At 41.3% G+C, this 24,574-nt stretch overlaps 2 protein-coding genes and 1 long non-coding RNA gene across 5 annotated transcripts in view; 2 read left to right on the top strand and 1 right to left on the bottom strand.

Annotated features, from left to right (window-relative positions):
- PNPT1 (polyribonucleotide nucleotidyltransferase 1) overlaps positions 1-16,041 on the top strand; it is a 43,670-nt gene extending 27,629 nt beyond the window's left edge. For 2 of the 3 annotated variants that reach the window (XM_084829281.1, XM_084829282.1), the window contains exons 19-28: positions 85-194; positions 1,651-1,722; positions 1,823-1,886; positions 5,128-5,211; positions 8,916-8,999; positions 9,792-9,898; positions 10,947-11,002; positions 12,484-12,562; positions 13,216-13,263; positions 15,469-16,041. In XM_084829281.1, coding sequence (XP_084685407.1) covers positions 85-194; positions 1,651-1,722; positions 1,823-1,886; positions 5,128-5,211; positions 8,916-8,999; positions 9,792-9,898; positions 10,947-11,002; positions 12,484-12,562; positions 13,216-13,263; positions 15,469-15,624 — 860 coding nt within the window. In that variant the 3' untranslated portion in view covers positions 15,625-16,041. The remainder of the gene's footprint in view (positions 1-84; positions 195-1,650; positions 1,723-1,822; positions 1,887-5,127; positions 5,212-8,915; positions 9,000-9,791; positions 9,899-10,946; positions 11,003-12,483; positions 12,563-13,215; positions 13,264-15,468) is intronic. The other variant, XR_014786986.1, reaches the window with a different exon arrangement.
- Positions 57-23,241, bottom strand: LOC146360277 (uncharacterized). Its single transcript, XR_014786987.1, has 3 exons — positions 23,161-23,241; positions 20,986-21,060; positions 57-144 (listed from the first exon to the last, which is right to left on the bottom strand). It is a non-coding gene; the product is annotated as an uncharacterized LOC146360277 (long non-coding RNA).
- Positions 15,616-24,574, top strand: part of PPP4R3B (protein phosphatase 4 regulatory subunit 3B) — a 57,774-nt gene continuing 48,815 nt past the window's right edge. Inside the window, exon 1 of the mRNA XM_084829278.1 lies at positions 15,616-15,723. Coding sequence (XP_084685404.1) covers positions 15,702-15,723 — 22 coding nt within the window. The 5' untranslated portion in view covers positions 15,616-15,701. The remainder of the gene's footprint in view (positions 15,724-24,574) is intronic.

Raw genomic sequence — 24,574 nt, 5'->3', positions numbered from 1 at the left:
TTCATACATTAAGAGGGCTGTGGAAATGATATCATTGGAAGTGGTATTGTAACCCAGAAATATATATTTCTTTTTTCATGTTAGGAGTCCCAATATCTTCTGCTGTAGCAGGTGTTGCTGTAGGTTTGGTTACCAGGCCTAATTCTAAAAAAAATGGAGATATTGAGGATTATCGCTTGCTAACAGACATTCTGGTGAGTTCCTGGTTGAGTCTGTTTCTCAGTTTGAGATGTTATCAATCTGTAAAATCTGCACTCTTCGCTTTCCCTTATATATACCCAGACGACAATTAAGATCTTCAGAAGAGGTCCTGCTGGTCATTCCAGAAAGAACGGAATGTCACCATGAAGAACCTCAACAGCAAGTCCTCTCTGTAGGGGCACTCACCCTCGGGAAAAACCTCCTCTGTGCAGTTCGGGAGGCAGAAAACATCTCCTGAAAACACACCTTTTCACACAGGCTTTCCCGGGGCTGTAACTGCTGCTGGGTTTTACCTTGGTTTTACCTGATGTTTTAAAACTTTTTTCAGTTTTATATTGTGTTTTTCAAGTTGTATTTTATGGTTTTAATTGTGAACTGCCCAGAGAGCCTCAGATATTGGGCAGTATAAAAATGTAATTAATAACTAAAATAAAATAATCAAAATTTTCATTTATTATATTTCTATAGCTGAAGTTCCCTGGGCGGTTCACCAATTTTCCACCAGTGTAATAAAATTCAGCACGAAGAAAATCTGTAACCCACATAAATTGTGCAGAAATTCACAGCAACAGCAGGAGGCTAAGAGGCAAACCTATGAATAACAAAATCCTCAGCTTGAATCTCTCCTTGATCATGAATTCACTGGATGGCCTTAGGCAACCTACTTTCTAGCTGCTTACCTCCCATCTGCAGTATAGGATAAGGATGCTGACCTGGCTTACAGGGTTACAATGTAATCTATGGGAAGTGTGTTGATCACTGTGAAAGTGTTATAAAAATGCACACTTGTTAGGTGTTATCATCAGTGGCTGTTGGAGAATGCCCAGTTCATATGCATAGCAACCACCTAACACTTCCTACATCAGTAGGATGCTCTACTGAGGATCATACTTTGATGGGCTATTGTACCTGGTTGATATTGACATTGTCCATGCATATTGACTATCCAAAAATGTCTATGCAAATTTCCCACACCTTCAAAACTCACATTAACCACAACATTGCAGTAGATGTATACATGAATGTCTTGAACTGGTGTAAATGTAGTTGCTTACCTGAAATTTTGGGAACTGTGGTTCTTTTGACTGAGCTAGTGCTCTCTAACAGAATTTGCAACACCTTCATTAGTTTAAAATCCACTTAGGGCGCAATCCTATGCATATTTAGACAGAAACATGCATAGGATTGTGCCCTTATGCTTATAGTGTTGTTGTACTCAAAACTAGCTATACTAAAAAAAAAAATAACTTTGACTGTCAGAAAGGAAACCATGAAACACTAGTTTGGGGGTACTGAGAGAGGTCTCCACTGTGAAATGATCTTGCAGCAGTTATGAAGAAATTAATCCACTGATTGCAGTAGAGCATGTGATATAATATGTTCAGGACTCAAATGTAAGGCTTTTTTGTCTGCAAACTTAAAAAACACAATATACTTATTTTTCGGCAGGGAATAGAGGATTATAATGGTGATATGGACTTTAAAATGGCTGGAACGAATAAAGGAATAACTGCCTTACAGGTATCTTACTGAAACCTTCTTAATTCCAAAAAAATCTGTCCTCAAATTATGCCATTGGTAAATTTAAATGATCTCAATTTTTTCATTTGTGCATTGTTAGGCTGATATCAAGCTACCAGGAGTACCCCTTAAAATTGTAATGGAAGCTATTCAGCAAGCCACAGGTAACTGCATTGCCCACAGTACTCAGTTTTTGGCTTATTTTTGTGGTGTTTTGATTTTGTTCCATGAAGGGGACAATTAAGAACTGGGTAGGTTATAAATCTGTACCAATGTCCACCTTATTGTCTCTGTCTAGTTTCAGTTTTCTATTCTATTTGGGTGGCAATTTATACAATGAGGCCTTCTAAATAAGAGTCTCCTGCAAACTACTATAATGACACACATTCCATCTGTCCCTATATACCAAAAGCAGTCCTACCCATTGCTGGTAAACCACTGTCCCCTTTTTTGACTCTGTCTTTGCCTTTGGGGGATGCCTTATTAAAATGTTGTGAGTTGCTAGAAGTATCATTCTTTACACAGTCTCTAGAAGCTGCATTTACTCCACCACTCAGAAATATATCTTGTCTCTAGTACGCATGGATATTATTAAGATATGCACAAAAGCATTAAAACATCAGGCAGTGCAAAGCCTGCCACTTCACACTGTGGATGATCTTGACAGACTGGAGCTCTGGGCAGAAAATAACAGAATGCAGTTTAATAGGGATAAATGCCAAGTTCTGCACCTAGGAAAAAGAAACCAAATGTACACTTACAAGATGGGGGATACGTGGCTCAACAACACTACAAGCAAGAAGGATCTTGGAATTGTGGTAAATCACAAGCTGAATATGAGCCAACAATGTGATGTGGCTGCAAAAAAGGCAAATGCTATTTTGGGCTGCATTAAGAGAAGCATAGCTTCCAAATCCCAGGAAGTACTAGTTCCCCTCTACTCAGCACTGGTTAGGCCTCTTCTGGAGTACTGTGTCCAGTTCTGGGCACTGCACTTTAAAAAGGATGCAGACAAGCTGGAGAGAGTTCAGAGGAGGGCAACGAAGATGATCAGGGGACTGGAAACAAAGCTCTATGAGGAGAGACTAAAAGAACTGGGCATGTTTAGTCTTGAGAAGAGAAGGCTGAGGGGAGACATGATAGTGCTCTTCAAGTACTTGAAAGGTTGTCACAGAGAGGAAGGCCAGGATCTCTTCTCGATTGTCCCAGAATGCAGGACACAGAATCATGGGCTCAAGTGACAGGAAGCCAGATTCCAGCTGAACATCAGGAAAAACTCCCTGACTGTTAGAGCAATATGACAGTGGAAGCAATTCCCTAGGGAGGTAGTGGGCTCTCCCACACTAGAGGCATTCAAGATGAGACTGAACGGCCATCTGTCAGGTATCCCCTGACATGGATTCCTGCATTGAGCAGGGGGTTAGACTCGATGGTCTTGTAGGCCCCTTCCAACCCTACTATTCTATGATACCGTGATATATTTTGAGCTGTGGTACCATATCGTCAGACAGTTACATTTTTCTCAGATCTTTATCCAAAAGAACAGACCCTATCTTGGCTTTTAAATCAGTGGAGGCAAAGCAAAATAAATGAATACAGCATAACACGAACAGAGAAGCCTTCAGCAATGTGTAATAAGGGGAGGGGGCTGGGGATGAGAATAAGGGTGTTATAAGCATATCTCTATTTTAATCTATGCCAGTTTCAAGAGAGCCCAGCTGCTCTGCATGCTACAAGATTAAGTTGCCTTGAGCATTATAAAGCCATGTCCCTTCTGAACTTAATAGATCTTCTGCATTCTCCTCCACTCCCCCACATATAAAGCTCATTCAGTGGCATGATAGGAATGAGTAATTTGACAGGTGGGGGAAAAAACATGCATTGGTAAAAAGTATGGCCCCTCTTGTGCAAGAGTACATTTATCTATTAGGATGAAGTAAGACAATAATGCAGTATTGGTTGTCTCTTTTTCCAATATTTACAGATTAGGAGTGTGATTCATGACAAATCTTAATATGAAGAAACTTGAGAATATCCAATAAATTATTAACCTCATTAACATAATTCAAAGAGCTTCTATCTAAAATATATGCAATATTGATGGGTGTTGAACCAGCTACTCTTAAATAGAAAAGCAAATGAGGAAGGATCTACATGTAACAATATCAAAACTTTCAGGTGGTTTATATTGGGTGGGGCCAAAGTACTTCTTGGACATAACCTCCAAAGGAGAAATTATGATGTGATACAGAGATCTTCTTCCTTCTTTTTAAGTTTACTAACCAATTAAAGATTTTAGTTAATTGATTCTTTAAGCTGGTTTATTTGACTGACTGATCTATTAAATTTGAATATATTTTCATATTACCAAACTTTAATTTTGTGTCTCAATGAAGTGTGAACTTAACATTAAATAAACAAAGTCTACTGTTTGTTGTTAGAAGGAAAGCCTAACTTGCAGCCCCACTAATTAATCACCTTAAAGCTTTAGCTAACTGATCTACCAATTAAAAGTGATTAAGTATTGCATAACACACCTTATGGATTCAGATTTCCCTACTCCATATGGGGAACATACCTTATGGATTCAAATTTCGACCAATATGCTTTGATCTTCAGCCTAAACCTTAGCTGTGTTTCTTCTCCCAGTCAAACTGTTCTTTATGGCCAATGAACTATGCCACCCAGCATGCTTTCTATTTCTAAAGAAGAAAGCTGGGTCTCCCTCCTTTCTCTAGGAAAGCATTTTTGCTAGCTAGCCTGTTTCTAGAAAATGCAGTCAGCGTCTTAAGTAAATAGTTCTGTGCGGCCAGATGTGACTAATTCTAAGCAAAGAATTCATTGAAGTAAATTTTGAGGGGGTGTTTCTGTCTGTTCTGTACAGACCCATTATTTAGGTGGTAGAAGGAAAATTGTGATTATTTAGAGGCGAATGGGGATCATTGTAGTTTTTATTTTCCAAGAACCCTATCCCAAAAATGTTGTATCTACCCAGTCAACATGACAGCAACAGAAGCTTAAAACACAAAGGTGTTTCTTATTGCACAGTGGTTGAAGCTCTTAGGAATGTAACATTCTTCACCTGGGGGGAGATGGAGGGCTTTTAAGAAGCAGTGGAAATCATACATAGAGATGGACACAAGATATGGTGTTCTGAATGTCCTAATGAAGCAAGTATAAGACTGGAAACAATTCTGCTTTTTGTTTAACAATAAGGCTGCTCAAAAGCGCCTGAAACCCTTGATGTGGTGCAGCAGTGCAAAAGGTTTGCTTGATTAGTCATGTTAGAAGCTTACAAAAGAGAAAGGCAGCTTTCCCTGTAACCAGACAGGATTTTAAAAAATGAAAATGTTACCATGTGTGTTCTATATTTAAATTGGAAATGGTTTTTGTTTTTCCCCATAGTGGCAAAGAGAGAAATCTTGCAAATTATGAACAAAGCAATTGCAAAACCAAGAGCAAGCAGAAAAGAGAATGGACCACTTGTAGGTAATAGCATACATATCAAACCAGGGAATTGGGTGGGTTGGAGATAAAGGATAGACAAATCAGCCTATTTTTAGTCTGTGTCGGTTTCGCATCTATTCAGTCATAAGTCTGTTCTATCCAGTATCTGCATCAGTGTGTGATCTTTAGAAAAACACACACATCGAAAATTTCCATTTATATTTATGTAGAACTTTCCATAATATAAGCATGTTTGTGCACAACTTGTTCTAAGGAAGCAATATCACAAAATTAATGTAGATGATAAATGGCTGCCAGTTAAAAACATAGTTCAATTAGAAATGCAGATTTAAACACAGAGCAGCAGAGAGAAATCAAAGCAAGTCAGTCCAGTAGGCCAAAATGCCTGTTTAAAGAAAAGGCGCTTTTCCTCTCGTCAGAAAGCTATCAATGAGGGGACTGGATGAATTTCTCTTGGTAGAGTGTTCCAAAGGCTACACGCAGCCACTGAGAGGGCTCTTTCTCACATTCTCATCAAATGCACATTAGATGTTGGCAGGACAGAGAGAAGGGCCTCTCTGGAGGATCTCAACACCTGGGTAAGTTTGTATAGGAGAAGGAGGTCCTTCAGCTGGCCTAGTCCCAAGCTGTTTAGGGTTCTATATGTTATAATCAGCGCTTTGAATTGTGCCCAGAAATGGACTGGCAGCAGTGTAGTTATTGTCATCTAAAAGACACATGCTCCTTATATCTGGCTGTGGTGAACAGCCTGGCTGCACCATTCTGAAGCAGCTGAAGCTTCCAATCAGTCTCCAAAGGCAGCCCCATGTAGAGCATGTTGCATGTAACCTAAACATGATGTAACTAAGGGATGTGTCAGCATGACCCAATCTGACTTGCCACCATCTTTCTTTCTTTCTTTCCAACATTTGTATATCGCTCCATATCTAAAGCAGATTCCGGAGTGATGAGTAAAACAATAAAGAGATAAAAGATTAAAACACCATATTAACATTATTCTTTTAAAAACATGATGCCAATAAAAATGGTAGTTGGTCAGTTAAGGTATGCTTCCTGGAAAACAGCTGTTTTCAGGAGGTGCCAGAAACAACACAATGTTGGCTTTGGGAGGGACAGGGAGTTCCAAAGAAAGGGAGCACCACGCTGAAGGCTCTTCTCCAGTGGTCTCCAATCAGGCCATAGTCCGTGCAGAACCACCAGGAGCAAGCCCTCCGATGATCTCAGTGACCGGGCAGGCTGGTAAGGGAGAAGGCACTCTCTCAGGTAACCTGGTCCCAAGTTGTTTAGGACTTTGTACACTAGTACCAAAATCTTAAACCTGGCCCGGTAGCGAATAGGCACTGAAGTCCCTCAGCAAAGGACTTGAATGCTGAAAAGGGGCAGCTCACGACAACCGCCAAGGTGCTGTGTTCTGCACTAGCTCCAGCTTTTGGGGCAACCTTAAGGGCAGCCCCACATAGAGTACATTGCAGTAATCCAGTCTTGAGGTTAGTAGCACCTGAACCACTGTGGCCAAGCTATTCCTGTCCAGGAGAGGGTGTAGTTGGCAAACCAGCTGAAGCTGGTAAAAGGCACTCTAAGTCGCCATGGCCACTTGGGCCTCCAGTGACTGATGGATCTAGGAGTACCCCCAAACTACAGACTTGATCTTTCAGAGGGAGTGCAACCCCATCTAGAACAGGCATTGAGCATATCTCCTGGACTCAGGAACCACTCACCCACAGGGCTTCCGTCTTGCCAGGATTCAGCTTCAGTTTATTGGCCCTCATCCAGCCCATTACTGAGCTTAGGCGCTGATCTAGGGCTTGCATAGCCTCATCTGATTCAGATGTCACAGGGAGATAGAGCTGTGTGTCCTTAGCATACTGATGGCACTTGGCTCCAAATTGCCTAATGACCTCTCCTAGCAGCTTCATATAGACGTTAAACAACATTGGGGACAAGATGGTACTCTGTGGAACCCCATAGCTCAATTGCCATGAGGTCGAGGAACAATCACCCAGTGTTACTCTGAAATCAGCCTCATAGGTAGGAGCAGGACCAGAACCACTGTAACACAGTGCCTCTGATGCCCATCCCACGGAGTTGATCCAGGAGGATACCATGATCGATAGTATCAAAAGCCAGTATCAAAAGCCAATGATAGATGGAGCAGAATTAACAGTTTTGCACTCACCCTGTCCCTCTCTTGATAAAGGCCAACCAAGGCTGATTCAGTCCCGTAACCAGGATGAAACCCAGATTGGAATGGGACCAGATAATCAATATCTTCTAAGATATCTTCCTACAGTTGTTTCACCATGACCCTCTCCAGTACCTTCCCTAAGAAAAGGGTATTTGCAACTAGGCAGTAGTTGTCTAATACTATTGGGTCCAGAGTGGGCTTCAGGAGTGGTCACACTACTGCCTCCTTAAGGACAGCAGGGACCACCCATTCCTGAAGAGAAGCATTCACCACACCCTGGACCCACCCAGTCATACCTGCTCAGCTAGCTTTTATTAGCCAGGAGGGGCAAGAATCTAGAGGGCACGTGGTTGGCTACATTGCTGCAAGTACCTTGTCCACATCATCAGGTGACAGCAACTGAAACTGATTCCTCAAAATCGGGCAGATGGTGACATCTGACACCTTGACTGGAACTGCACTACCAACAGTGTCAAGTTTGCTGTTGGAGACAAATGATTTTCTCAAAGTCCAATATAAAAAGGCCACAGTGGGTCCTTGAGGGGACCAAGGCCGTATTGACTGGGGAGAGTGTTAACACCCGAAGGAGCTCCACTGAACGGCTACTTGAGGATGCAACGGAGGCAGCAAAATAAGCTTTCTTTGCTGCCCACATTGCCACACAGTAGAAAGGTTATGTGCTTTAGAGCATGCTCAGTCAATCTTCACTTGAAGACTTGCGCCATTTGCACTCTAGCCGACGTCCAGCCTGTTTCATTGCCCATAGCTCCCCAGTATACCAGGGAGCAGAGTGGGCTCCACAATGCCAGGGAGGGCATTCAGGTTCAGTTAAATCTATGGCCCTTTGCATCTCACTGTTCCACAGTGAGACTAGTGCTTCGGCTGGATTACCTCCAAGAGCGTTCAGAAATCCATTGGATTCCATCAGTCTGGGGTGGACTATCTGAATGGGTCCCCCACACCTGCAGGAGGGGAGTAGTGCCATGAGTCCAGATCTCACCCGGAAATGGTCTGACCGTGACAGTGGGGTTACTTGAACCCCCCCCCCCCCAACTGATGGTATCTCATAGCTAAAACTGATGGTATCTTGTAGCTAAAAACTCATCCTTCAAAGGAATGGCTTGGATCATTCCACAAACAGAAGGCTCCTCCTGTTCATTGAGGGGCTTTTGATCCACCAGAGGATTCCACTGGTGGAAGGAGAGGAGGCAACTTTCACAGATTCTACGCTGCAGTCCCCATCCCTCCCCCCCCAATTTTCTGGAGGGCTCCACAGCCCTCTGGAGCAAATTTTCAGGTGGCACAAGGGACAGCAGCGGGAAGGGAGAATTGACGAAAGTCATCTCTATCCTGCTTTCATGGGCAGGAGTATCCTGTGAGCATGCTCCTACCAACAAAAGTAATTCAGGATTCAAATAATCAGGTTTCTAAATAGTAACACGTTTATGTATTGAGCTAGGGAGAAAAAGCATCTGCCTCCACCCCCGCTGCCAATCTTATTACCACAGCGTGCCTTTGACTTGAACCCTCTACATTTCAGAGACTGTTCAAGTGCCGTTATCAAGAAGGGCAAGATTTGTTGGCCCCGGAGGTTATAATTTAAAGAAACTTCAAGCTGAAACTGGTGAGTCACCTTGCTTTCAATGCCTACATTTGTCATGTTATGTTAGTTTCCATTGAGTGTGGGTCAGTTCAGACATTTGTAAATTGCTCCATGGACCATCCCTTGAGATGCAGACACATAGAAGACATAACGCCTGACCTGTTTTTTATGGCTGTCAGTGGTCAGCACACATGGTGGAAATGGCGTGTACTGTAGTGCTTAAAGGGTCTGCCTGTTCCTTGTAACTATAAAGGCACCATTGTTCAGCAGACCTATCCCAGGGCATTTTCCAGGTGAAAGCCTGTATTGCATTGTACTGTTGATAATGCAGACTAAAAGTGGTAACAAATTAAAGATTTCCATGTTCTGGTTTGTCTTGGTGCGAATGAGGCTGTAGGATACTGCAGATGGAATGCCCCAAAAGGGAGTAGGCTGTAGATAGTGCACTCCCCCACCACAAATTTTCCCCCCTCTTGTGTGAATTTTTCTTCCCCTTCCACTGCTGCATTAGCTTTAATAGTTAATGCCAGACAGGATTTCCTCAAGTTAGTTGGCCTCAAAGTCTGGTTAAGATGGGAGATCTGGACAGCATTTGCATTCTTAATCCTTAACCGTGGTGAACAATGAGGAGGGAAGGAAGAGCACTGTCCGTAGTTTCCTACCAGACTCTTGATGGTATGCAAGAGAATTCGGGTATTAGGTTTGCACTACTTGTTTCTAATGTAACTGTTGCACTAGTGTAAGTAGTTTAACAAACAGCAAATGTGGTTGTTTTAAATAAATGTTAATTGTATTCACATTTTTATTCCGAAGGAGTAACTGTTAGCCAAATAGACGAAGAGACGTTTTCCGTATTTGCTCCAACACCAGCTGCTATGCATGAAGCACAAGAATTTATTACAGAAATCTGCAAAGATGATGTAAGGGCTTGTTTTAATAACTTTAGATTTAGACCTGTTTCACACAACCTAAGGTTTATTCAAAGCCTGTGTTGTTGCAAGTGAAGTGGGAGTGAGCAAACTGCTTCTCGCTCCCCAGTTGCTCCAACTGCAGCCCGGTGGAGTGAAACAACCCAGGGACTTCCCATTCCTAGTTTGTTGATCGTGAAGTCCGAACCTGGAATTGTGGGTTGTTGGGGGAGAGACAACCCAGAGTTGTAACCCATGGTTGTTCTTGGGTTACAACTCTGGATTGTCTCTCCTGCAGTAACCCACAATTCTACATTCATGTCACAATCAACAACTTTGGGACAGTGTCCCTGGGTTATTTAGCTCAGCGGGAGCAGGCAGGAGCCAGTATGTTTGCTGACTCCCATTCATTCATGACTACCCAAGATTTAAATAACCCATGGCTAGTCATGACCTTCAAACTGAGTCTTATATATTGTACCTAATAATTGTGTGTACTCTTCAGGGTCAGAGATCTATCTCTTATGTATGTAGTTACTTTTCCTTCCTTAAGCCCTTTTGGTTAGGGTGAGCATTAAGTAAAATATAATAGCCTAAATTCAATCTACCATCAGCGGAAGAAATTGTTGATCTAGTAGAGCTTCACTGCCTTTTTCCATTGTGCAGGTGCTAGCAGATCACTTTGTGAACACTCTGCAACCAGTTGTGCGAGCAAAACTTTAGTTGGATTCTCCCCTTGCACATAGTTCAGAACTTGGTTTCTGCTAGCACAGAATGGCTTGTTACAGAGAAATAGACACTGTTTGGATACAACCTGATGGCCAGAATCCAAAGAGCTACTCTAAATGAAAGGGCTTGTAGTACCCATGAAGAATTTAAATTTTCTGAAGGCCCCATCCCATGCCATATTACACACTTCTTTAAAAATTCCTCTGCGTTTCAGAAAGAGAAGTCTGACAACCCCTTAGGTTTTCAGGACTAAAGTTTACTTTGGAACTTCACCAGTATATTTTGTCCTTTTTTCCTGCGAATCTGCCTTACTGTTTCTGTTTTTATATAGAAGGACTATCAGTTGGAATTTGGAGCTATTTATACAGCAACAATCACTGAATTGAGGTAAATAAAACTCCTCTTCTGAAGCTGATCAGGATTTGGCGGTGTGTGTTTATGTTTACATGTATATGTGTTAGTGCATAAACAGTCACACACGCAGTCTCTAGAAATACCCTTTTCAGCATTTTTGTATGTAAGCAAATAGTCCATTTCTTAGCTAAGTACATACTGACCTGTTCTGCATAACATGCTGGGCTCACTGTGAGTTGTTTAACCCACCATGAGCTCTGGCATTTGCTGTCATCAGTATGAATATGCAGCCCCTAATGGGGTTGCAGTGTGTCGTATGAACCCAAGCACTGTGGATATTCAAGAGTTTGTAGTAGGGTTGTTTAACTCTCAAATAACCCACGGTGGCCAGGTTCAGACAACACAATGCAACCCCATCGTTGGTTGCATATTCATAATGGCAGCCTCACGCGTGTCTCTCATCATGGGTTAAATGACCCATGGTGAGCACAGTGTGCCATACAAACCAGCCCGCTATATGACTCCAAAAATCATTAAGTCTGAAGCTTGTGGTGTGTTCTTATAATTTTGTTTAATGAGAGTGAATTTCCATATTCAACTGCTGAAGGGATTATTTAAAAAACATAGGTGTCAGTTTATAGGCTGTCTTCTTAAATGGGATTAGAAGTGCAGTGAAGAAAGGATGTGTCAATATCCTCATGGAGTTGGGGTTGGATCCAGATTTATGCTGGATCATCTGTGTTGGTGGAAGTGGACTTCCTCACCACCACCTCCTTCCCACAGCAGCCCCTCCAGCCCCCTGAAAATACTACACAAGGAGTCACGAGAACCTGCTGAATGGGGCGAGCTGTGGCGAGGGTAGGAGCAGGATCCCCAAAAATCAGACAGAGGGACCTTCCGCGAGTGGCGCTCTTCCTCTTGTGGAAGGTCCTTTCCTCCTGTAGAAGGCAGATCTTAGATCCAACCCTTTTTCTTAGTCTGATATATCCCTCACCTCATGACTGACCTGATCCTGCATCCTACCCAACTATATGTGTTTAAAAAAGAAAAAGTGTGCAATTGCACAACATTTGGACCCCCACACAAAGGAATTTGTATATGTGTGAAGAGTGTACAATTCCACAACCTTGGCCCAATTCCTTAACTGTGGTGTAATGCTCCCTTATGTTTTCTCCAGCCGTTTGTGTGAGATTTCAGATCAAGATAAATGACAAGTGATTGCAAGGTGTGACATATGGTAGTTTAGGGATTTCCCTGTTCTCTTCTAGGAGCAGGAAAACGTTAACCATATCTACAAAGTTTAATTGAGATGACTGTAAAGCAAAAGGTCAAAAAATCAGTTAAAAAAGAAATAAAATGCATGCACAGACAGATAAAATGAGGTTCTTTAATCTTACCGAAAACAGAAGAAGGGGTGAAACAGGCTTAGCTTTGCCTAAAGAGGAGTACATTATGTGTTGCAAGCCCTCCACTCCTATTGAAATAATTCAAGTTTCGCTATTCTTTTTATGCAGAGATATTGGAGTGATGGTAAAATTGTATCCAAATATGACTCCTGTTCTACTGCACAACTCTCAGCTGGATCAAAGAAAGGTATTTATTTTTCCCTCTGTTCAAATAATAGTAGCTAAGGGCAGAACCCAGTATTGCCGCTTGTGCAACAGCACTTTCATCTCTTCATCTCCTGTCTGCAGCCCCTATGCCTCCTGGAAACCTCCTCTAGAGGGTACCCCAACCTGCCAGACCAGATTTTGAGGGCACACTGCACAGGGAAGGTGTATTGCCACTGCCACCCCCCCCCCTTCCTCTGATGGAATAGTTCATCATTGGGATAACTTAATTGGATTCCACTCTAAGTTAACTCTTGTTGCTGCTGTTATTTCCACACCATGCCAAAACTGGAGATGTGACACTAAGCAGGTGTACTTGTACCTTTGGGTCAAGAAGACAGTATTTTGGAGACACTTTTTAGAACGGTCAGTTTAAGCAGAACTAACCTATTTGACAAGATTTGCCTCTACTTCTTTGTGCTAAAGACTTCATGGCAAAGACTTCTGATCTTGATAGCCATTTAGTGAATGTTGCAATTGGATGTTAATACCAAGGAAAAAGGAAATGGAAAGTTTGAGAATGAATTCTTAAGAAGAGTGAATTTTGTGGCAAGTGCTTATATATGATTTCCAGTTACGCCAAAAACATTCTTAAGCTGTAAAAACAAATGTAATGCTGTGAATATTCTGTTCTAGATTAAGCACCCTAGTGCTCTTGGATTGGAAGTTGACCAAGAAATCCAGGTAACTTTTTGAACCTTTCTAATACATGAAAATTTATTTATTTATTTATTTCATTTCTATACCGCCCAATAGCCGAAGCTCTCTGGGCGGTTCACAAAAATTAAAACCAAACAACACACAATAAAACAATTTAAAATATATAGAACATTAAAACCACAATATAACGATACAACCACAATAAAACCTAGCAGCAGTGCAAGAGTTTAAAATACAGATTTAAAACAGCAAAGATAAAAATTTAGAAAGCGAAAATGCTAAAATGCCTGGGAAAATAAAAAAGTATTTTTTTCCTAAAGTATTCCGAAAGGAATACAATGTAGGCGCCAGGCGAACCTCACTAAGGAGCTCATTCCAGAGCCGGGGTGCCACAGCAGAAAAAGCCCTCCTCCTAGTAGCCACCTGCCTCACTTCCTTTGGCAGGGGCTCACGGAGAAGGGCCGCTGATGATGATCTTAAGGTCCGGGCAGGCACATATGGGAGGAGGCGATCCTTCAGGTAACCTGGCCCCAAGCCGTTAAGGGCTTTGAATGTTAACCCCAGCACTTTGAATCGGGCCCGGAAATGGACTGGCAGCCAGTGCAGCTGGAAAAGCACTGGTGTAATATGAGCTCGCAGGCCAGTCCCTGTTAACAATCTTGCTGCCCTATTTTGGACCAGCTGAAGTTTCCGGACCGTTTTCAAAGGCAGCCCCACGTATAACGCATTGCAGTAATCCAGACGAGAAGTGATCAGAGCATGGATAACTGTAGCTAGGCTATCTCTGTCCAGATAAGGGCGTAGTTGGTATACCAGCCTAAGCTGATAAAAAGTGATCCGTGCCACTGAGTTCACCTGTGCCTCAAGTGACAGTTCTGGATCCAAGAGCACCCCCAAACTACGAACCTTATCCTTTAGGGGGAGTGCAACCCCCTCCAGAACAGGTTGAATATCACCTAGCCGGGCAGACGAACCACCCACTTAACAGTACCTCCGTCTTGTCTGGATTGCGTTTCAGTTTATTAGCCCTCATCCAGTCCATTACCGTGCCCAGGCACTGATTCAGAACAGCCACTGCCTCACCTGGTTTTGATGAGAAAGAGAGGTAGAGCTGGGTGTCATCTGCATATTGATGGCACCTCAGCCCACACCTCCGGATAACCTCCCCCAGCGGTTTCATGTAGATGTTAAACAGCATGGGGGATAAAATAGAGCCCTGTGGAACTCCATGGCATAATTGCCATGGCACAGACTAGTAAATCAGTTCAATGTTTGTGGAATTGTATGCCTTTGGCCTGTTTTCTTTTCCATTTCTGATTCCTCCCTACCTTGACCTATAGACCTGTCTTTCCATCTTTCACCTTGGGACACGTTCTCCCTGAGATGGTAAGCCTGTTTCTGGGCTGTACTACTTCAGACTGGAGGCGGGTCCTCATGTGCCAAAATGCTATTCCATATTAAAAAAATCCCTGTACATAGAAAAATAGCTTGCTGCTATTTTCGTTGCTGGGCCAGAACGATTTCTTGTGACATTTAGTTGTGTATGTGCAGGGAATTTATTTGGTATGGAGGAGCATTCATTCATGTGAACCCCCACTTGCACTCTTGAGGTGGGTACCACCCGCACACAGACATAGCACTTCAGTGAGAACTAGGCCCAAAGTCAAGAGAGAGGTAAAATCAAGGTGTTCAACAGGCATATATTCTTCTCTCATAAAATCCCACTGGTCTGCATACATGCATCACAAAGTCATCATATTTGGGGGTAGTGAAATTAAGAGAATTGGATCAAGCACCAAGGCTCTGATCCAGTTGCTTTGATGCATCCACAAAGGGCTGCCTGCACAAGGGGCTTGTGCATTTCTCTGACTGCTCAGCATGTCAGTGGGGAATCCCCATACGTACGTGTAGCACAGTACTTCACAGAAGAAAAGGGGGAAGCCCTTGCACCTGTGGGGCTTTCAGTCATTCCCAAGATGTCCTGTCTCTACCTTTATTTTAAAATAAATAACTTTTGTTAAACTTTTAAAATACAAAGTTTTTAAAATAACTTCCTTGGCATCTGGGTTACACTGAAACCTCACAAACCTTCCTACCAGCTGAGATCAAATTCATCGTTATCTATTTATTTGTATGTCACTTTTCCACAAATTTTTGCTCAAAGCAGCTCACAGCAGAACAAATGGCAGCAGTAAATGAAATTGCAATCTCATTTCTTCCTACTAACAGGTGAAGTATTTTGGGCGCGATCCAACTGATGGTAGAATGAGACTATCGCGGAAAGTGCTTCAATCTCCAGCTACATCTATTGTTAAAACACTAACTGACAAAAACAATATAGTAATGGGAGGTGCCGTTCCAGAGTCTGCTAGTTCACCATCGTAGCAGCTTTCGAAAGCATAGGAACCGTTCTGGATGTACCAGAACTGTGACTCTTTGAAAGAAGACTGAATAATCGTGAAATGGCAGATTCTTATCATGCAGGTCTGTATACCACCCACGTTTTAAATTTTGTATAAATATTATTGGGTACTAGTTAACTTTCAGTTGTGCTTTTGCCCCCATGGGGTTCTTACTTTGAAAAGCAGAAGCCCATAGCTTTATAAATCATGTCAAACTTGAGACTGACATTTCCAAGCAAATAGGAGTGTTTGTTCCCAGACAGTATACAAAAGAACAATGCCTAATGAATGCCTTACCTCTTTTGTTAAAGAGGTGTGTTAAAGATACCTATATACACATGTACTTGCAGTTTTCATCTATGTGCTGATCTGCTTGCAAGAATACTGTTTTTAAAGAACAGCTCATTCTCTTGCATGATGTTTTTACAAACTTGACAACAGGAAATGGCCCCCAAAATGTATGTGAGACTCTGCAGTAGTATGAAGCCCTTTTAGTAGAATTATATGTGCATCTTTTCTGTTAGAAACTAATGCGGGGAGGGGAACCTGACAGTTAAAAAATGGAGAGAACTGTGCTACGTGACTTGCAAATAAACGTTTGAACAAATATGTATTTCTCAACTGATTTGAAGGGGGGATAAAAAAAACTGAAGAACATCCAAAATGCCCAATGGAAAGAAGAGACAAAGTCTCAGGATGTTGAAATCATACGTTTTATTCCAAGGAGTAGCTCTACACATTTTGGCCCTGAATAGTATATATGCGCCTTCTTCGGGGGTCAGTATTTCTAAAAGTGCCTGCAATTATCTCTGAAAAAGATAGTCTCCAAGATGAATCCTACAACTGGTCACTACTACATATTTTTTTCAGCATCCTGAAACTTCATCTCTGTTCCATTCAACTAATTTGAAGCAATCTGATAAGTCTGTAGATTGATGGTGCTTTATTGTGGCTTGGAGGAATCACAGACTTAAAGATTTTATAATCCAAAATGGAGCTTCTCAGGGGGCTGCATTCCATCAATAAAAGGCAATGTGGTATTTCTGTCTCTAGTCATGTTGAATGTGTGGTGTTCTCACACTCTTAAACATTTCATATGACGGAAGGATGGAGGAGCCTTCTCTAAGAGCTGGCTGCTCTGCACAAGGAAAGGCACCCCAAGTCAAGCACTTAAATTGTCTTCTGAAAGACAAAGGTTAGTAGGTACAAATGAGCAGTTGGGCGTGAGTGATCGGGAAAGGTAGGCCTGTGGACTACCAAGTCCTCTTTGGAGAAAATAGTTAAGTAGGCACAGCCCATACTACTAAATGAAATGGGTCATTAAAACAGAAGCCAACCGTAGAATTCTGAGAAACATCCTAAAAGCCTGGAACCATTGCTCTAAACCTCATGGGTTATTACTAAAAATAGAAATTGTGAACATGCAGATGTGTGCCATCGCACATGAAAAATGAATAGGCACAACTCTTATGATAAAAAGCACACTTTGAAATGTTGTGTAAGTTTTATATTTAGAGCTGCACTTCTCAGTAGAAGTGGTAACCTAAGTGCTAAAATGAAAAACAGCTAAGAAAAATAAGTAGAATATGATCACTAAGATGTCACATCTTTACAGTGAAGTGCTGTTGAATCTAGGATAAATCTTTAATTATTTAGAACTGTGAAATGGGTTGTAGGATGAGACTATCAATGACTCCTACTTATGATGGTTATATATTAGTTCCAGTATTGGAGGCAGTATGCCTGTATACCACTTGCTGGAAAGCATGAGCAGAAAGGTGCTATTGCACTCGTGTTCTACTTGTGGGCTTCCCACAGGCAGCTGGTTAGTCACTGTGTGAACAGAGTGCTGGACTAAATAGGCCTTTAGTCTGGTTCAGCATGGCTCTCAATGTTCTTAAATCTTGAGAAGCAAATAAAGACGCATTCATCAGATTTCATTACAGTAAGTATTACTTTATCATACTATCATAGAATCTAAGAACATTTAAAAATGAAAAATAGATTTATCCAGCACCAGATATGGAAATGTCCAACTTTTCAGTCATGGTGGAACCTGTTTTCATACTGTCTTCAAGTGTGAAAGGTACCTAATTGAGACTGGAGGGGAGTCTTAATTCAGTGTGTGATTTTTTATTCTACTATGAGGAGAACAAATATATGGAGATGTAACAATCAATGGCCACAATTCAACACAAACCTAAGTACCAATGAAATCACCAAATCTGTATCCCTGTGTTGGATTGTGACTGATGTCTCTAAGGGAAGCACCAATTAGGGGTACAGAGAATGTAAACGTGAACACTTCAGTGTTTGTTATTATAGCTCTATATTTTGCTACTTTAAGCTATTAAAATACTGTGTCTACACTGGTTGCTGTTTTTCATTTATTTTTGCTAATATGCCTTCCTGCAATAAAGGTATTGATATAGGGTCTCCGAGAGCTTTTGTAGCAGCATTTCTGGAGCAGTGGTGAGAATTATTTCTAGTAAAAATGTTATCTCATATTCATTCACATGTGCAGGTACAGAAAGAGTAAATTCTAGAGGTGATCACTTTTTTGCTGCTATCTGAGATGGTCTGTTTGGCCTATTCATTTGCCACAGAGAAGGAGCTGTTATGAGTTACTCCTAACCATTACTACTGTTTTGTTTATGGCTGGGAGCGGGATGTTGTCGGTGCCAATGCAGATACAATATGTTCTACTTTATGGACACAATTCAAGGCTCTGGTTTTAACTATTCAGCCCTCTAGGAACTTGGCCCTGCATGCCTCAAGATGTCCTCCTCTCCTGCACCTCATTGCAATTTCTTAGGGATTTGATGGACTCCTTTTTTGAAAAGTAAATGCACCATCGTTGGGTAGCATCCAGATGTCTTCCTTCAAAGTAGTAGCTCTGCAGTAACTTTTTACCACTGCTTCCACATCCATTGCAGTTGGGAGTGCTGTATGGAATATGGTTGTGCATGTGTTAGTTGCAGCAAGTGACAAAACTCTCCCTGATACACCTATACCTTTTTGGCTGAATGCTCCATTGCTGTATCACTCAAGGGCAGGAGGAGTTCCTTTCCCCTCACCCGGCAATAATACCCTGCCATTTGAGAACATGTTGCTTCTTATATTTTTTAAATACTGTTTCTTTGAAGGTTGTGCACTCCCTCTCCCCATCACCCCTTTCTAATTGTTTTGCTTTAAAACAGGGATGAGGAATATGTGGGCCTCCAGATGTTGATTGACTGTAGTTTCCATCATCCTTCACTATTGGTTATGCTGGCTAGGGTAGATGGGAGTTGCAGTCCACCAATATCTGGCGGGCCACGTATTCCCCACCCCTCCTTTAAAAAAATCAAAAAGCAGCCAACATAACTACAGCCATTCCCTTGCAGCAAAGCTATCCAGCTGCTTTTAAAGCTAACTTACCATCCTGTTACATATGGATGGGAGATTGTTCTACTGCTGCAATATACTCAGAGCTGTAGTCAGCACAATACTATCCATGTTCACTTTGAAATCCCACTGGGTTCAATGGGATTTACTGCAAGGTAAGTATGTAAAGGATTGCAATCTGAGAGAACATCCAGGTGATGTTGGATGCCTATTTCCATCAGCATGGCCAATGGTCAGGAATGATGGCAGTTGAAGTTCAACAACATCTGGAGGGCCAGAGGTTCCCCATTCCTGGTCTAGGAAATCTTAATCGACAAGACCTTAGCTCTCCTGACCTCTTAATATATTACATCTGTGTGTTACGTTCGGTCTGCAAGGTCATGCAAAGGGTATCCTCAGCAGGTGGAGACTTGCCTAGATGAGTGTGTCATAAGTGATGCAAGACCTCCCTCTGTTGCAGCTTGTTACTAAAGCCTTGGGTTAAGGAGATCACTCACACTTTATTTGCATATTTAGATATGCAAATATGTGTCATACCATGCCGTAAGTGTAAACAGTGACTGATTCGTTGGTTTCTGTGTAGCCACTGCCTTGCTCTAGTTTTAGCCATTGGACAGGTTCTTCATTCTAGAACGTTGTACTAAGCACCTTGGAGAACAATAAAAGTGCTGAAGTGAAATCAACTTTGAATTGCTGAGTGTATAATTAGTCTTAACAACCTGCATAGTAAGAATTATGGCACTAATATTTTAGTAAAGGTGACATCACTATACAGTAATTGTCCTGGAAGAAAGATCTCTAATGCTCTATCCAAGTACATTCCTCTTACGTACAGTATTCTCAAGCGACTGATTTTTGTACCACTTCAGGCTCTTGGAGAATAGATATTTTGAGGACTGGGTTACGGTTTTCCTACTGTCCTTAATGTTTTGTTAGCAGTTGAATAGAAATTGTAGTTTCAATAGATTATGGAACGAACGTCTGTGCAAATACCATCTTAGCCAACAAAAAGGGAGAACCCCACAAGAAAAGCCAAGGGCAAATGGCTAGAAAAAGGATGTTTAATGCAATGAAAGAAATGATGCATTTTGGACCCTCAGGTCCTTCTTCAGGGTAATCTAAAAAGGCAATATATAATGTTTATACACGCACAGATCCACCGTTGTATATCGCATAACTCATACAAATGTGCACCACCATGTTGTATCAACTCCATCTGATATGGTGGCTGTGCCCCTACCTTCCCAACCATCTGCTCCCATCGGTAGTACATGCCCTGATCTCCTCTCGTTTAGACTACTGTAATGCGCTCTATGTGGGGTTACCCTTGAAGACGGTTCGGAAGCTGCAGCTGGTACAGAATGCGGCGGCTCGCCTGATTAAAGGCAGCTGCCGGTGTGATCACATCACTCTGGTGCTGAAGGAGTTGCACTGGCTACCAGTTGTTTTCCGGGCCAAATTCAAGGTGTTGGTTCTGACCTTTAAAACCCTATACGTTCCAGCCCAGCCTATCTCAAGGAGCGCCTCCAGGAACACCAGACAGGCTGCTCAACAAGATCAGCCTCGGATGGCCTTCTCTCTGTCCCATCAGCCAGGACAGCTAAGCTGATGAGGGAGAAGGCCTTCTCTGTGGTGGCCCCCACTCTGTGGAACTCCCTCCCTAGGGAACTCCGTCATGCCCCCTCTTTAATGAGCTTCCGTCGTGCATTAAAAACATGGTTGTTCAGGCAGGCATTTGGGGTGGGTTAGGGTATTTTTAAATAATGTTTAATGTGTAATTTTACTGTTTTAAATTGTACTGTTGTACATCGCCCAGAGTGGCTGGGTGACCAGCCAGATGGGCGATTAAGAAATTTAATTAATTAATGTGTAAAAGAGTAACACATAAAGAATGAGAGGCTCAAAGCATAAAAACTATTTACAAACATTCACATACATGAAATATAAATTGGCTTACTTGTTAGAATGCAATGGATTTCATTTTCTCCATAACCCCCAGTATCCTGTGCTATGTTCACTCCAAGAGAAAATCCTGGGTATTTAAATACACAGGAAATAATTAGAAACAGCTGTTTTTCAAAGAAGTACTGCAAGGTTGAGAGACTCATTTAGACCAAAGGAAGTGACTTCATTCAGCCTCAGAATCCACCTGGCTTCCCTTTCTGAAAGGATCCTCTCTGTCTTTTTCTTTATCATTTCTATTGCCCAGAATGAAAGGTCTCTTATTCTATGGGATTTGTCTTTCCAGTGTTGAACTATTGATGCTCCCACAATTTCATGTTTAATATTACTGATACGTTCTCCTATACTGAGCTTAAGATTCCTTGTAGTTTTTCCTTATATATAGTTTGTTACAGGGACAAAGTATAGCACACATCACAAACTTACTATTGCATGTTGTGAAATCTGTCAGTGTGTATTCTTTCCCATCTATGGGATTCACAAAGTATTTTAATCTCAAACATGCTCACAATATTACAATGACCACAAGGCAAATTTCCTACTAGAGGTCCTAATCTTGGTAAGAGAAGCTGTCTCTCGCAGTTTGTCTTTTCTGATGTGTCACTCCTGACCTGAACTCCCAATCACCTATATTCCTAGATCTTTTATAGCCGTATACGCATTTTCTTTACATCCAACTATATCTTTTACTAAATAGCAATGTTTATTTATAGAATATCTTATATAATTACTAATGTTATGAAAAGGTAAACTACATACTCTTCTATTGGTGGTTCTCTTCTGTTTGGGTGACAGCAAAGAACTTCTGCTTATACTGTACAGCCTCCTTCTAGTTCTCTGTGTCATTCCTTCTGAGTAATCTCTCTGGATACATGCTTGATGTAAATTATTGGATTCCTTTTTATAATCTGAATCTTTTTGTACAATTTCTCTTAATTCTTATGAATTGCCCATATTCTCTCAAATATGTCTAGGATGTGCACTATCGTGCCTGAGAAGTTTGTTCCGATCAGGTTTTTTTTTTTAATATAACGAATAGTGCTTAGCCTTCCTCTTTTTTCATGGTTATATCTAAGAAGTGAATGTTGTGGTAGTCCCAGGTCATCTCAAATTTGATGTTATCTGTTCTGATATTAAACTATTTGTAGAAGTCATCCAGTTCATCCATATTTCCTTGCCAAATAAAAAATATATCATCTATGTATCTACACCAAAATTTAATACACTCATAAAATGGATTATCAAAAGAATATATACATAAGTCTTCAAATTGTCCCATATATAGACATTCCAATTCTAGCTGGGGGACCCATAGATACTCCATGTGTTTGTCAATAAAATTGGGTATGAAAGTAATTTTGGACAGAATTCAGTAAGAGCTATAATGTAATGTGTAGGTGGCATCTTTTTTTCTCTAGAATCTAACACCTCATTACATTGTAATGCATCCTCTTGTGGTATAGTTGTATATAAAGAGCTGACATCTAGAGTTACCACAATCATTAGAATTAATATTGCCCAACTCCATAGGTTACTTCATGAAGCCTGTAGAGTCCATTACCTATGACTTTAATTGTACAACAATGGGAGCCAAAAACATCTAACATACTTTGATAAGGGTTCCAGGACTGAATTACTGCCTGAAACTATAGCTGTCCCAAGAGGTGGATAAATCCCCTTATGGATTTTCAGTAATATATAAAATAGGGGAGTCTTGGGAACCAAGTTTTGCAGCTAATCATATTCTTTCTTAGTTAAATATCCCAGACTTACCCCTTCCTCTAAGAAATAACTGATCTCTCTCTGTGTGTCTCTTGAATCTGATCTTGGTTACATAGTTTATAATACTTTCTATCATTACATTGCTTATAAACCTTTTAATAATCAGTCCTATTCATTAATACTATTGCTCCACCTTCGTTAGCTGGTTTGATAATTATAGTATTATCCCTGGCCAGATTGTCTAATGCCTGTGTTAAGGTTCCCCTTATGACCTGGACCCCCTGAGCAAGTCCGTAAGGATTTCTTGCCGACTTAAGAGTCCCACCTTCCTTTCTTTAAACTTCCTCTCCTCAATAATGGGTTTAGGGTGTAGACGTGGGTGACTGGCATTTCAGAAACCTGGGTGTTAATCAAGCCAATTTCAACTAAAAGTATTTACAGAATATACCTGAGTGATACAAAAGGCATTAAGAGAAAATAAGGTTGCAAAAACGCAAGTTCCTCTACCCTAGCAGCACTTAGACTTCTCCAGGCTGCTTCTTCCTGCTCTGGTCTTCTTCTGACTCTTGACTTCCTCCTCTCTTGTCTCCCTCTATCTGGTCTCCCTCTCACTGGCTCTCTCTCCCTTTATATGCCCTCCTTCCCCAAAACCGAAAGTACAGTTTCAAACCTGGAGAAATGAAACCTAACTCAGGAAAATGAAACTTAAGGGAAATGAAACTGCTCCTGTCAGGGTTACCCCCTCCAAACAACCCCCCCCCCCCAGGCCTCTAGGCCTGACCTTTTCCTTTTCCTTGCCTCTGTAGGTCTCAAACCTTCACAGCCTGTCTTTTTGTGTATTTCAAATTCACACACCGATTTTTCTGTGTCTTTTCTAAAATCTCTAGATCCCTCAGTATCAAATCCTCAAAAACTTGAATACAAGGTTTTACCCTACCTGGAGGAATACATTTAGACTTAGGACAAAAGGGAGTATTAGAATGATATTCCTCTTTACTAGTATCCTTGAAATAATCTCTTAAGTTTTATATGTCTTATAAGTCTACACAATTCTACCCTGGTAGATAATGGGTCGTACACCGATGTGGGAACAAAAGACAACCCCTTATTCAAAATGCCTCTTTCATGGCTCGTAAATACTTTACTAGACAGATTTACGATTAGGCTTTCCTCCTGTTTCGTGGTTGGTAGTTCCAGCCCTCTTGTAAGCGTTTCTGTGTTCTTGTCAACAAGATGCTCTTGTTTCAAGTTTGTTCAGATCTGTTTTTAAAAGTCTCTTGAATTGGAAGCTCTATGTTCATCTTTGAATGGATCCTCTTCTGTATCTTCTGTGCCCTAAGAGTCATAATCACTAAAGCATAGATATTAGGTCGCTTTCTTCCTTTCCTCCCTTCTTTCTTTGGATATGTGAGTGTATAAACATTATATATTGTCTCTTTAGATTACCCTGAAGAAGGACCTGAGGGCCCGAAATATGTCGAAGTTATATTCTTGTATTAAACATCCTTTTTCTACCTTTTTGCCTTGGCTTTTCTGTTAAATGACTTCTTAGACAACTGATTTAGAAATCTGATTGGGATTGGATGTGTAGTGTTTCGGTATTGAGTGAACTCAGTAATTGTAATTTATAGAGCCCTACGTTTGAGAAAATAAGTATTTTGAGTATTTGCAGTCAGGATTGACCCAACCATAGGGGCAAACTAGGCCACTACTTGGGATGTCAAATGCCTCATACACAGCTGCTGTTTGTACGTTTTGGAGAAGGTAGACAGATGAACCTAGTAGTTTTTCAGCTAGTTGATATCTCCTGCATTCCAGGGACACGGTCAAGGATCCTGACCTTTATTGGCAGCCCAGGACTT

This window comes from Heloderma suspectum, chromosome 1, assembly GCF_057233095.1.
Source record: "Heloderma suspectum isolate Gila_16-S chromosome 1, 16-S_ref, whole genome shotgun sequence".
Taxonomy (NCBI): Eukaryota; Metazoa; Chordata; class Lepidosauria; order Squamata; family Helodermatidae; genus Heloderma; species Heloderma suspectum.
This window is presented reverse-complemented; position numbering and strand designations above follow the sequence as displayed.